At 35.1% G+C, this 13,063-nt stretch overlaps 1 protein-coding gene and 1 long non-coding RNA gene across 3 annotated transcripts in view; one reads left to right on the top strand and one right to left on the bottom strand.

Moving 5' to 3' along the window:
* LOC138893267 (uncharacterized) overlaps positions 1 to 13,063 on the bottom strand; it is an 83,048-nt gene that overhangs the window by 18,330 nt on the left and 51,655 nt on the right. The gene's annotated exons all lie outside the window — the stretch shown is intronic.
* Positions 1 to 13,063, top strand: part of LOC104091156 (uncharacterized) — an 85,182-nt gene that overhangs the window by 17,965 nt on the left and 54,154 nt on the right. The window contains exon 2 of one of the 2 annotated variants that reach the window (XM_070177117.1): positions 7,957 to 8,118. The exons of the other annotated variant lie outside the window; for it this stretch is intronic. Within the exon in view, the coding sequence (XP_070033218.1) occupies positions 7,957 to 8,118 (162 nt within the window). The remainder of the gene's footprint in view (positions 1 to 7,956; positions 8,119 to 13,063) is intronic. 2 annotated transcript variants of the gene reach the window in all.

The following is a 13,063-nucleotide window of genomic DNA, read 5'->3' on the forward strand; positions in this document are numbered from 1 at the left end:
ACACCATCCCATACAAATCTCAGCACTTAATCATATACAAGTTTTGGAGAACCTTTCAATACCACATATATATATCTTAGACCAAAACTGATATAACACATGACCCCGCAATCTGATCGTTGATAGTGGATTCCCCTCACTTGGCGCGAAGCCATAGGACATAGTTCGATGATGCACAATACTAACCTTCACCGTTCATACGTCACCAGTCATAAGACACATCAAGCCATTTATAGGGCAGCATGTCATCCTCGTGACAGACAAAATTGCTTCCTTGTGTGCCTTGACTGCTAGTATGTACCTTTCACTAAATGGAAATCCCATAGAAACTAGATAGTCTCTAATACCACCAACTATCTTCAGATCTACATCCACCTCATGACCCTATCACGATTGTGATGATTAGGCAATTAATTAAACCTTCTTAATATCATACTTATCAACCAGAATGATCTCTCAATACTTTCGCATCCTAGATCTGGACGACACGTTGTAGGAATGGTTGAGCAACTCTGGCTCCCTTATAACCCCTCTGTAGTATCACGAACCATTGACGCATAATTGATACCGAGTGCGCAATTTCATACACGAGTGGATGCAAAAGAACATAAGATATATGCTTCAAGCTGAATAAATACCGCACGATAAGGAATGAAAGAAGTGAAAAATTTTCCTACTAGCTCCGTAGCCTCTCGAAGATAAGAACAGACGTCTATGTACCGATCCGCAAGACTCTACTAAACTCGTTCATGACTCGTAGAACCGATGAACCTAGAGATCTGATACCAACTTGTCATGACCCAAAATCTCACCACAGGCGTCGTGATGGCACCTAGTCTATAAGACTAGGTAAATCGATTTCCATTACATTTCGAAGCCATTTTTTTTAACAAATATGAATTAAATACTAATGTTAAGACTGATTGCAGAAATAATTATAACAACCTCCCAAGACTGGTAGTACTGAGTCACGAACTCTAACTGAATACATGAAATGATCTCAAGGATCGAATACTCAATACTGTTTGAATAATAAATAAGAGTACAATAAAATAAAAAGACTACAAGGAACTGCGAAGACCAAGCAGCTCTACCTTGAATCCTTGCGATCCCACTCTAACTTTGTCCGAGTACGATACCTCCAATAATTGGCCCTGCACAAAAATATGCAGAAGTATAGTATGAGTACACCACGGTCGGTACCCAGTAAGTATCAAGACTAACCTTAATGGAGTAGAGACGAGGTACAGTCAAGACACTCACTAGTCTAATAACCTGTGCAATATGATATACAATATAATAGGAAATAAATAACAATAATGATAACACTAATCAACCAGTAATCTGCATAGGAGGGCAACAAGAACACCATTAATGAGACTCAACAAATAATAAATATCAGTACGCCCAATTAATTCAAGTTTTTCAAATAAATATCTTTCACATATAATTCTTCCAAATAACTCTCTTTCAAATATAATTTCTTCAAATAAATATCTTCCAAATATACTCCCTTTAGATAAATCTCTCTCAAATATAATTTCTTTAAATAAATATCTTTCGAATGTAATCCTTTCCAATAAATCTTTTTGAATAAAAATCCTTCCAAATAAAAATTTTGAATATAATTCTTTCAATTAAAAAGTCACCACATGACACTTTATTTCATAATCATTCAACCACGGGTCTCAGCCCATTTTCATATTTTTCATAAACACGGGTCTCAACCCTCTTTCATATTTTCACGGCACATCGTGCCTATAATTAAATCATCATATTTTTCCGACACCTCGTGCCCTCATTTCATTTCACAACTGTATGGATAATTCACGTGCCAATATCATCATTATTTACTCCCGGCATCTCGTACCTACATTTCATATCATAATCCGCCTGGCAATGGCCACAGACCCCAATTTCAACATAAATCACACTATTACCAATTTACTAACAACAAGACCAATGGCACAAGATATAAAAATAAACAAGATATAAAAATAAACACAAGAAAAATCACAACATCACATAACAATCACCAACGCAACAACTCCACATCATCGCATATCATCCCTGACAATAGCCACCTTTATCTCTCCTATAGCCACCCTTATCCCTCCGACCTGACAATATCAATAGCCACCCTTATCGCTCCTATAGCCACTCTTATCGCTCCGTCCAGACAATATCCCAACACACATAACAACAGTGAAATGCCACCCTTATACCCACATAATATAATAACTCAAATAGCAAAATAATTTACACGGAATATTATCACGGCAACATAACAAAAATCAATTCATATCACAATTTGCCCAATGGCCACAACCAATTCCAAAGATATAACAAAATTAATTAATTTCACAACAAATAGCCCAAGACTTTACACTATGTGTATAAAACCTCAAAACAACAACAGAGATGGAAAATACTCAGTATAGGGCAACGCCTTCACTAATCCAAATTCTTGATAATTATATAACGCCTCGGTTTAAACTTATTTCATTAATTATTTGCAGATGGAAAATCAATAATAAAATTAAATTCCAAGAAATATCAAATCATCAAACTCACGGAATTCACATAAATATACAAGTAATAATCACATCAAATTGTCATATAAAAATAAATTCAACAAACACGAATTGAGGCATGGTAAATAGATAATTTAATAAATGCCAATGGTTATCCAATTTACTATACAATATGCCTAAGACATTAACCCAATATATTTTGTACATATAAGCCCGAGTACGTACTCGTCACCTCGCGTACACGGCGTTTCACATTTCACAAATGGCACATAAGACTCGATGCCTAAGGGAAAATTCCCCCACTCGAGGTTAGGCAAGATACTTACCTTTTTGAAGTTAGGCCGATATTCCAAAATAACCTTCTTGCTTGAATTGACCTCCGAACGGCTCAAATCTATACAAATTAATTGTATAACTTCATTAAAATTTATCGGAAACAACTCTGGATAATAAAATACCAACTTAAAATTTTATTCTAAAACGACATCGCGGGACCCTCCCCTCGGAACCTAACAAAAGTTTTACGAAATCCGAACACCCGTTCTGATACGAGTTCAACCATACCAAAATTATCAAATTTTGATAACGGATCGCCCTTCAAATCTTAAATTAAAGTCTAGAGGATTTCTACCATTTTCAACCTAATTCACTAATTTAGTGATAAAAACAATAATAGATTCATGTAATTTAACCAAAATCAAGTTAGAAATTCTTACCCCAATATTTTCCTTGAAAAACTCTCGAAACATCGCCTCACCCGAGCTTCCTTGGTCCAAAAATGGAAGAATGAGACGAATTTGGACTTTATTCTGCTGCCCAGGGGTTTGTTCTTCGCGTTCGCGACACTCCCCTCGCGTTCGCGATGAACAATTCTTCAAAAGTCATTATCAAACTCTTCTGAGATAGCCTATAGTATAATGGTCATAACCTTTTGTATAAAACTCCAAATGATGAATGGTTTGACTTTTTGAAAACTAGATTCCAAGGACTATAACTTTTATTTGTTTCTCATCTCCTAATTCCTTATATATTACGAGATATAAGCTTCCAAAGTCAGTCATGTGCAACAGAGATTTTCAAACTCTTCCCGGACAGCCTATAGTTTATCTACCATAACTTTTTGTACTCAAATCCAAATGACAAATAGTTTACCTTTCTGAAAACTAGACAGAAAGTGCAACAACTTTCATTTTTAGATTATCTCCAATTGCCTTATAGATTGTGAGATATGAGCCTCCAAAATCAGATGACGAACAACAAACTTTCCTTCTTCGCGAACGCGAGAACCTCTTCGCGAATGCGAAGAACAAAGTCCTAACGGCAAAATCCTTCTTCACGAACGCGAGAGGCTCCTCACGAATGCGAAGAAAACACCAGAACCAGCAACCAACAGCATCAAAACACCCAAATTGGTCCAGAACCACCCTGAATCAAACCCAAGGCCTCGGGGACCCCGTCCAATCGTACCAACCAGTACCAATACATAACACGAACCTGCTCGAGGCCTCATATCATATCAAACAACATCAAAATCACGAATCGCACAAAAATTCAAGCTTTATGAACTTTAAAACTTCAAAGTTCTACATTCGACGACGTAACCTATCAAATCAAATCCGATTGATCTCGAATTTTGCACACAAGTCATAATTGACATTACAGGCCTACTTCCACTTCCAGAATTGAAATCCGACCCCGATATCAAAAAGTCCACTCTGGGTCAAACTTTCGAAAAACCTTCAAATTTCCAACTTTTGCTAAATTATCCCAAAATGACCTACAGACTTCTCAATCCATATCTGGATGCTCACCTAAGACCAGAATCACCATGCAGAGCTATTCCCAGGCTCGGAATACCAAACGGACATCGATACCATCAAAATCCACTTCAACACAAACTTAGAAAATTCTTAAACATTAAAAATGCCAACCTTCAGTAATAGGCACCGAAATACTCCCGGGCCACCTGATACTCGACCCGAACATATGCCCAAGTCCGAAATTATCATACGGACCTATTGCAATTATCAAAATTCCATTCCGCAGTCGTTTGCTCAAAAGTTAAACTCTGGTCAACTCTTTTCATTTAAGCTTCAAAAATGAGAATTGTTCTTTCAATTTAAATTCTGAATCTTCCGAAATTAAAACGACCGCACACGCAATCATAATACGTATTACGAAGTTGCTCGGGTCCTTAAGTAGATGAATGGGGCATAGATTCTTAAAATGACAAGTCGGATTGTTACACATATCCCTAGCCTTATTTGGGGATCTATTTTTGTGCATTGTGGTGGAACAATTAAATCATATAGAACATTCATATTTCTAGATGGAAATTATTTGGATCCTGACCCTAAACCGATTGTGATAGGGAGAACTTATCATAACTTGGCTAGATGCATACAAGTGCTGTTGTATATTAAATAATACATCACATACCAAATTTTATTTTGGCAGTTTTATTCTTATAATCAATGGTTTAGATATAATTGGAGGCATACAATTTCTGCTAAACCAACTTGAATTTAAACCAGTATTATCAAGATAAATCATCATAATTTATATTCTGGAATTGCACTATAATAATTTGAGCAATCAATCTTGTAAAAGCCAAATTGCAAGTTGATAACAAATGCACATGTGACCATAGAATAGATGCATCTATTAAAATCATATAATAATAAACGGTCCACATGGCAGGTGACTGGCCCCATATATTTATCACCTTTTATTTGTTCCAGAAATCAAGGGATTCAATCCCAACCTTAACTGGTATATCATGAGAATAAACAACACAAGGGAATTCTTGAAGAATCTTCTATTTCTTCAATATATGCCAATGTAATTCTCAATTAATTTTTCGTATCATAATTAAACCGGGATGGTCAACCGGTCATGCCAACTAATATTTGTTTCAGTAAACCTCTAGTTTACTTGTGACATATGATTCCATCATCATGCTTATATTTGTGTAGTACAAATAGAAAGAAAATCGGGTAACCTTTCTTATTTACCCGTTATGATTATAGAAATATGAAAATATTCAATATTCCTTTCATTTATAGTCTCAATATGCCAACCACTTTAACTTATACATTTGAAACTCAAAAAGTTTCTTTTGAGACTTTACAATATCAATGTCGTGAATAATTTTATTCATTCGGATAGTAACAAATTAATTTTTCCGGAGCTCTTAACAACTTTTGTACTGCAAGATCTTTTGTCACACCATTCATATGGTAAATGTCTCCTTTACGGAGAAAATTATATCATAATAAATTGTCATGGTCAAAATCATCATAAGCAAAATTATTTTTTACTTTAATTTTGCCTTTAATAACCTTTTATAAGGCACAATAAAATATATTTTTTGGCATATCACATGTACGCGACCAATGAAATATTCATGTAACCACACAATAATATTTATTCTCTTTATTTCACTCAAACCTCCCTTAGATGTGAGTTGTGTGGTATTCATCTAATCATGCATTGCATGTCTTTATTCATTACTTTTATCACATATTGCCACATTCACCTTTAGGAATGGGTCTGCATTCTCAATGCTTATCACAAGTCACATTCTCCTTAAGGAATGGGTCATAATCAGCGATATGCTTTATTATTTTTCATACCAATTTGATGGTAAACATTGCCTTCACATTAAGAACCCTTATTGTTCTCCTTTTATAATCATAGTGATGATTATTATTATTTTGATCTTTGAAACGCCCACGTTTATTGTTCAACCACTTGTCTTCATTTAGACTTATTATGCGCTACTACCACATTTACTTAAGAATGGAGCAAATCAAGTGGGACAATATTCATGCATTTTCATGAAAAATATATTATTATTTTTTAGTTATCATTATATCATCAATATGGTATAGTGGGACTCAAACCCAATGTCTTACAAATATAAAGGCATGTTAGGCCATAATGAATTGGGACTCAAACCTAACTCTTATCATCATGGAGCATCAGGACTTGATCTTGATGTCTTACCCTCATGGTGCATTGCGACTTGAACTCATTGAAGCTGATATCATTAATAGCAAAGGACAAAAATAATTTCAAATACGAAGAAAACGCTTACCTCTTGAGTTAAACTCTTCATAATGTCATTTGGATATAATTCTCAATAATAGACTTTCATTTACTCAAATCAGCTAAGTAATTAGTGTCAAACGGATATATGAAAATACAAAATAATATTGAAAATTCACATATGGTCTTTGCTGCAATAAACTTACTTCAAGATGAAAGTGATATGACCAGAACATTAAAGAAAAATTATGTATCAAACAGAATAATAGTACTACTACTTACCATATACTTTTGTGGAAACTAAGTATTATGCTCTCTAGAAAAATAAAAAGATATAACAGAACCTTTAAGTCAAACATGGAATCAAAAAAAATAGTGGACAAATCTCTGTCTACTATCTACTACTATATGTTTTCCATATAGAAATGATTCAACATGTTAATTTGATAAGAATTATCATCAATGAAAAATTTGGTGTAGTACATACTTCTTGTACTAATATTTTATCTTATCAAAATAAAATAGTTATGATTATTATTATTATTATTATATTATATTTGATAGTAAACTAATGTATAAGCATTATACTAGGCATACTAAAATCGTATTATAAGGTAAAACCATAAGCATACATAATAAAGTATAATTTTAATTTTGTAAATTATTTAGTATACCGCATGCCACCTACTTATTTAGTTCATGAAAATTTAACAAGGTGACATCCTTAGCAGCCACATAAATACTAATTTTCTAATAATCAGACCATTGCTTATTCTAAATAGTGGTACAAACTTATCTGGTTTAAAGTTCGGACTTGTTGCTGTAGCAGAAAGATATGTCTGTAACACAACATGCCTTTCTGAATAAAATCTGGATAATTTTGACAATAGATCATCGAAATATACCTTACCGGAAGTGAAATTCAACCTTGAGATTAGAGACTTCGTGCTGATAACGTGTAATAAAATATAGTTCAAAGTAACAATATAGAACAAGGAAAAACAAGCTAAGAGATATAGAGAGAAAGAGATGAGAGATTCTTATTTCTTCTTTAATTATGTGTATTTTCCTATCTATTACAAGGCCTTTATATAGGCATGAAAAGTGAAGAAAAATATGTTATTGAATATGTCATTAAACATAGAAATATGTCATTGAATATGTCATTAAGCATTTGAGAAGATCACGGAGAAAGAATATACATCCACCATAATTTGATTTTTCTTATAACAATGGATTATTTCTAAGTCGTTTGGAGAACTTGTCGGCAGCTTTTCATAATAGTCTCTTTACCAATAAATTTCTTACTTCTTACTTTCTTAGTTATCAAAAAAAAAAAAACTTTCTTATTTCTTACTTTTTGCTGCTGTAGGGTCTGTATGAAGCGAATCACAAAGGAAGACTCTCTCCTGTCTCCTTTTATAAGCTGAAGTTCTTAAAACTGAAAGTGGGAGCTGATGAAGATGTTACGCAAGCCATGATATTATTGCTCAAATATTCTCCTAATCTGGAGGTTCTAAAATTAAAGTCCGAGGTAAAGCTCTTCATCTTTTTCCCGAAATGCATAAATTTTCTCTTTCTTTTATATGGTAGTTGGTTGGAAGGACTTGTAAGTTTTGTAAAACTAGAAGTTGATTAACATGAAAGGATTCTTTCAAGAGCAGAAGGTGGTGAATATAGGCTTGAAAACTGACGTCACTAAACTTTCCAAGGAAAAGTTCACTGATAATTGCATTGTCATTGCAACAATGCTAAACTATGAATCTATATTCGAGTAAAGCAGAATCTAACAAGCAAAATTCCACTTACCTAAATGGTAAATATGCCACAATGAAAGAGAGAGGATATGACTAATCAAGAGTTTTAACTTTTAACATCCACCTTGGGAATGGCTAGTATCACCTGTTTACTCATGCCATTGATTTAATCAATTATGCTGCTAGAATTTAATTGTAAAAATCGATTTGAACCGTGAATTCGTGTGGGGAAAGTTTAAGAAGTACTGAGATGATGCTACAACTTTAAGGAGCATTAAGTTAATAAATGAAGGAGAAATTGTAAACGTGGCCCTGAACAGAACCGTGATTTGAAAAAATTGCCAGCAACCATATATTCTTTGGTTGCTCAGTTGGTAAAAGCACATCCGCCTACGACCGTTAAGTCCTGGGTTTGAGTCACGCTGGAGGAAAAGTATGAAAACACTATAGATCCTCCTAATTTGGAAAGAATTTTTTTTTAAAAAAAAAAAACCCTGAGGTTTACCAGAGAGGGAGCTTACCCATATTAATTCATTTCAGAGGGGCCCACAAATTTTGTGGCCTAAAACCAAACTTTATGAGGGGCTTTAAATATTTTTAAAAAAAAAATATTATTATTAGTACTTTATTTGAAATCTATAATTCTAGCTTTTTTTAAATGCAAAGTTATTAGGTAATAATTTTTTATATAATCAATTTCTCCTAATAAGTCTTTAATATAGCTAAATCATTTAACCTCTTTTGAGACATGGTTGATCTTAGATAAGATTTTATCATTTTTAATTTTGGAAAACTTCTTTCAACAGTAACAGGAGTTATTATGCGTAACAAAAAATGGAGCCCCCACAAATCATAGCAATTGTAAATCCTTCTTTTCTATATTTGTTAAAGAAAAAAATTAAACATTTTAACTTGAAAACTTTTTTTAAAAAACTTATATATAACTTATTAGGTTTAACAAAAAATGAGACCCCCACAAATGTGGAACCTAAAACAGTTGCATTACCTACTTTAGGGAAGGGCCACCCTGATTCATTTCCCTCGTAAAAGAAAGATGTATAATTGACAGATTCTGAAATCAACTCAATTCGAAGCTAGAACTTTGGAGATGTGTGTTTCAAATCTTCTCATGCGCAAGCAATGTGGTCTAAAGGGAGCATTAGTATAAATTCACTTGGCTTAATGAGGGGATTGCTGGTTTAGATGACCTGAGATGAGCAAGATGTTCGTTAGATGGATAGCTTGGTTTGAATAGCAGGTACCATACTATGAAATATGAACAGATCACTGGATCTTTTAATGCATTTGTGATGCCTAGGGGGAAAAGAAAATTCCAAAGAGAAGGAAATGGTCCAAAACATTTTGGAAGTGAATCTTGTTTGACATTTTCACTTGTAATTGAGGAAAATGGTTGCTAACACTGCTGAATGATTGCTTATTGTTATTTGTTGTTGTTTCAATATAAGTTATTGCTAACATTGGAAGCTGCATGATCCTGATGAAAGCATTGTGTGCTTGGAATCTCATCTAAAGTCAATTCAGTTCGGATACCATGTTACCTAACTAATGATGACTCAGCCTAATTACAAGAAGATAAATACAGTATAACAGTATAGTCTTAATACCCCCCCTCAAGTTGGATGTGAGGAGATCACACCCAACTTGCCAAGAACAGAGCAATGCTTAATCCCAGTGAAAGCTTTGGTAAGCACATCTGCAAGCTGTTGTCCAGTGCCAATGTGGTGCAAAGAGATGAGACCTTCCTGAAGCTTAGTACACACGAAATGGCAATCTACTTCAATGTGCTTAGTCCTTTCATGGAACAGAGGGTTCCTAGCAATATGCAGAGCAAAGAGGCTATCACAATGCACAGGTATTGTCAAACAAAATGGCACAGTGAGTTCTTTAAGTAGTCTTGATAGCCAAACAAGTTCACCAACAACTTTTCTAAGGGCTCTCTATTCTGTTTCTGCTGAGTAGAGGGATATGGTTTTCTGTTTCTTGGACTTCGAGCTGATGGGGCTACCACCTAAGAACACAACATAACCAGATACTGACCTTCTAGAATCAGGGCAGGCTGCCCAATCAGAGTCACAATAAGCAACCAGTGAAAGATTATCTGCATTGCTGAAATATAGACCTAGAGTAGGATCATCTTTCAGATACCTCAGCATATGATAGGATGTCTGTAAGTGGGGCTCCCAAGGATCTTGCATAAATTAGCTGAGATGTTGGACCCCATATGCTATGTCTAGACTAGTATTAGTAAGGAAGTTCAATTTTCCAACTAATTTTCTGTAGAAGGTAGGATCAGACAATGGAGCCCCCTCTTTTGCTTTTAGCTTTACTGTAGGATCAAGGGGAGAAGTCAAGGCTGGAGAATGGAGACACTCATATTCCTTCAACAAGTCCAAAATAAATTTTCTTTGTGAAATGATGATACCATCTGATTTTTAAAATTTCCAGTCCCAGGAAGTAATGTAACTGCCCCAAGTCCTTAATTTTGAACTTGTCATGTAGGAAAGCCTTGAGTTGGTTGATTTCTTCAGAATCAGTCCTTGTGAGCAACACATCATCTACATATACTGCTACAAAGACAATAGAGGAACCTTGTTTTCTGTGGAATAAAGAATAGTCATACATGGAATGTGTGTACCTCATTGAGTACAGGACTTCAATCAACTTATCATACCATTGTCTGCTTGCCTGTTTCAGTCCATAAAGGGACTTGTTCAACCTGCAAACCAACCCTGGAGAGTGTATTTCAAGACCTGGAGGAGCTAGCATATACACCTCCCCATGCAAATCTCCATGAAGAAATACATTGTTCGCATCCAGTTGTGAGATTTCCCATTTTTTCTTTGCTGCGATGGCAATGAGGGACCTGACAGTGGTCATCTTGACTACTGGGGAAAAGGTCTCTGTGTAATCTATACCAGCTTGTTGAGTATACCCCTTAACAACTAACCTTGCTTTGAATCTTTCTACACAGCCATCTGCTCTATATTTTACTTTATACACCCATCTACACCCAATGGCATGTTTTCCTTTAGGTAAGGGGACTAGGTCCCATGTGTTATTAGCATACAGGGCTTCAAACTCCTGTGTCATGGCACTTTGCCAAGCAGGATACATAGCTGCTTCTTCATATAAAGTTGGTTCTCTATCATTACATATGTTCTTTATAATGTGCTGACTATCAGGATGTAGGGCATCAGAAGTAATATGATTATTATGGGAAAACATGGCATGTAAGGAGAAGTTAGAGTTAAATTTTAGGTTTGGTATATTGCAAACATAATCATTCAGAAATGAAGTGAGTTTGTATTCCCTATGATATCTTCAGAAACCCAGTGGTTCCTCTATTGATTGTTGAGGTGAAGTCATGTCCTAAAAATGTTCAACTAGAACATGTGTCTCATATGAGGAAGATATAGGTGAGGAGGTGACAGGTGATGCATCAGAATTTGGGAAATTGGTGTTCTTCTGATCACTAATGATGTGAGATATACAGGTATCAGTGTGATCAGATGGATTGTCAGTGAGTGTTGCATTGTAGAAGGTAGGTGGAATGTTGTTTACGCTAGGATTGAAAGAGAAAGGAAAACTTGACTCATAGAAGGAAACATCTCTAGAGATATGTATTTTCTTAGTGGCCAGACATATCACCTTATACCCCTTTGTGCCAAAAGGATATCCTACAAACACATGTGGCATACTTCTTGGTTTAAGTTTGTCTCTGAGAGACTTTGGTACAGTGGGGTAACACAAACACCCAAAACTCCTCAAGTGAGAGTAGTTGGGCTTCTTTGTATACAAGAGTTCAAAAGGGCATTTGTTCTTTAGATGAGTAGTTGGGAGTCTATTAATGAGGAAGGTTGTTGTAAGTATACATTCTCCCCAATATTTCAATGGTAACTTAGATTGAAAAAGCAGTGCCCTGGCAACTTCAAGGAGATATTTATGTTTTCTTTCCACCATTCTATTTTGTTGTGGTGTGTAAGGGCATGTCTTCTGGTGATTTATTCTCTTTGATTAAAAAAGGAGGTTGCCTCATTGCTAGTAAATTCTAGACCATTGTCAGACCTTATACATATAATAGTGGTTTGGAATTGATTCTCTACCATACTTACAAAAGCCTTTATGACTTGTAGGGTATTGCTTTTGCAACTCAAGAGATGTGTCCAAGTGGACCTACTATAATCATCTACCAGGTAAGGAAGTATTTGAAGTTATTATGTGTGGCCACATGATAGGGACCCCACAGATCCACATGGAGTATTTCAAAAAATTTAGTAGTGTCAATTGTTCTCTAGGGAAAGGGAAGCCTAGATTGTCTGGACATAAGGCAAATGTTGCACATAAAAGGTTGTTTGGCAGAAAAAGTTGCAGGTATAGTAAGAATCCCTTTCATTTTGTTGAAGGGTACATGACCAAGTCTGAAATGCCATAACATATCTACATTATCACTAAGAGATGAACTAGAAGACAAACCAGCAATATTGTCTTTATTATTGCAATTGGAATTATTTACAATAAGAGATGAACTGTAGGAATGGGATAGACAGTGTATAGTATTCACATTATCAGCATGAACAAAAAACAAGGAAGATCACAATTTTGTTCAGGTGTAAGACTACCTTTCTTGAGGCACTTAGAATAGAGGAAGTACAACCCATCATACAACTTACCAATCTCCAGAGCCCTCTTCAGTGAAGGGGC

The sequence above is a fragment of the Nicotiana tomentosiformis genome, chromosome 1 (genome assembly GCF_000390325.3).
Source record: "Nicotiana tomentosiformis chromosome 1, ASM39032v3, whole genome shotgun sequence".
NCBI classification, from domain to species: Eukaryota; Viridiplantae; Streptophyta; class Magnoliopsida; order Solanales; family Solanaceae; genus Nicotiana; species Nicotiana tomentosiformis.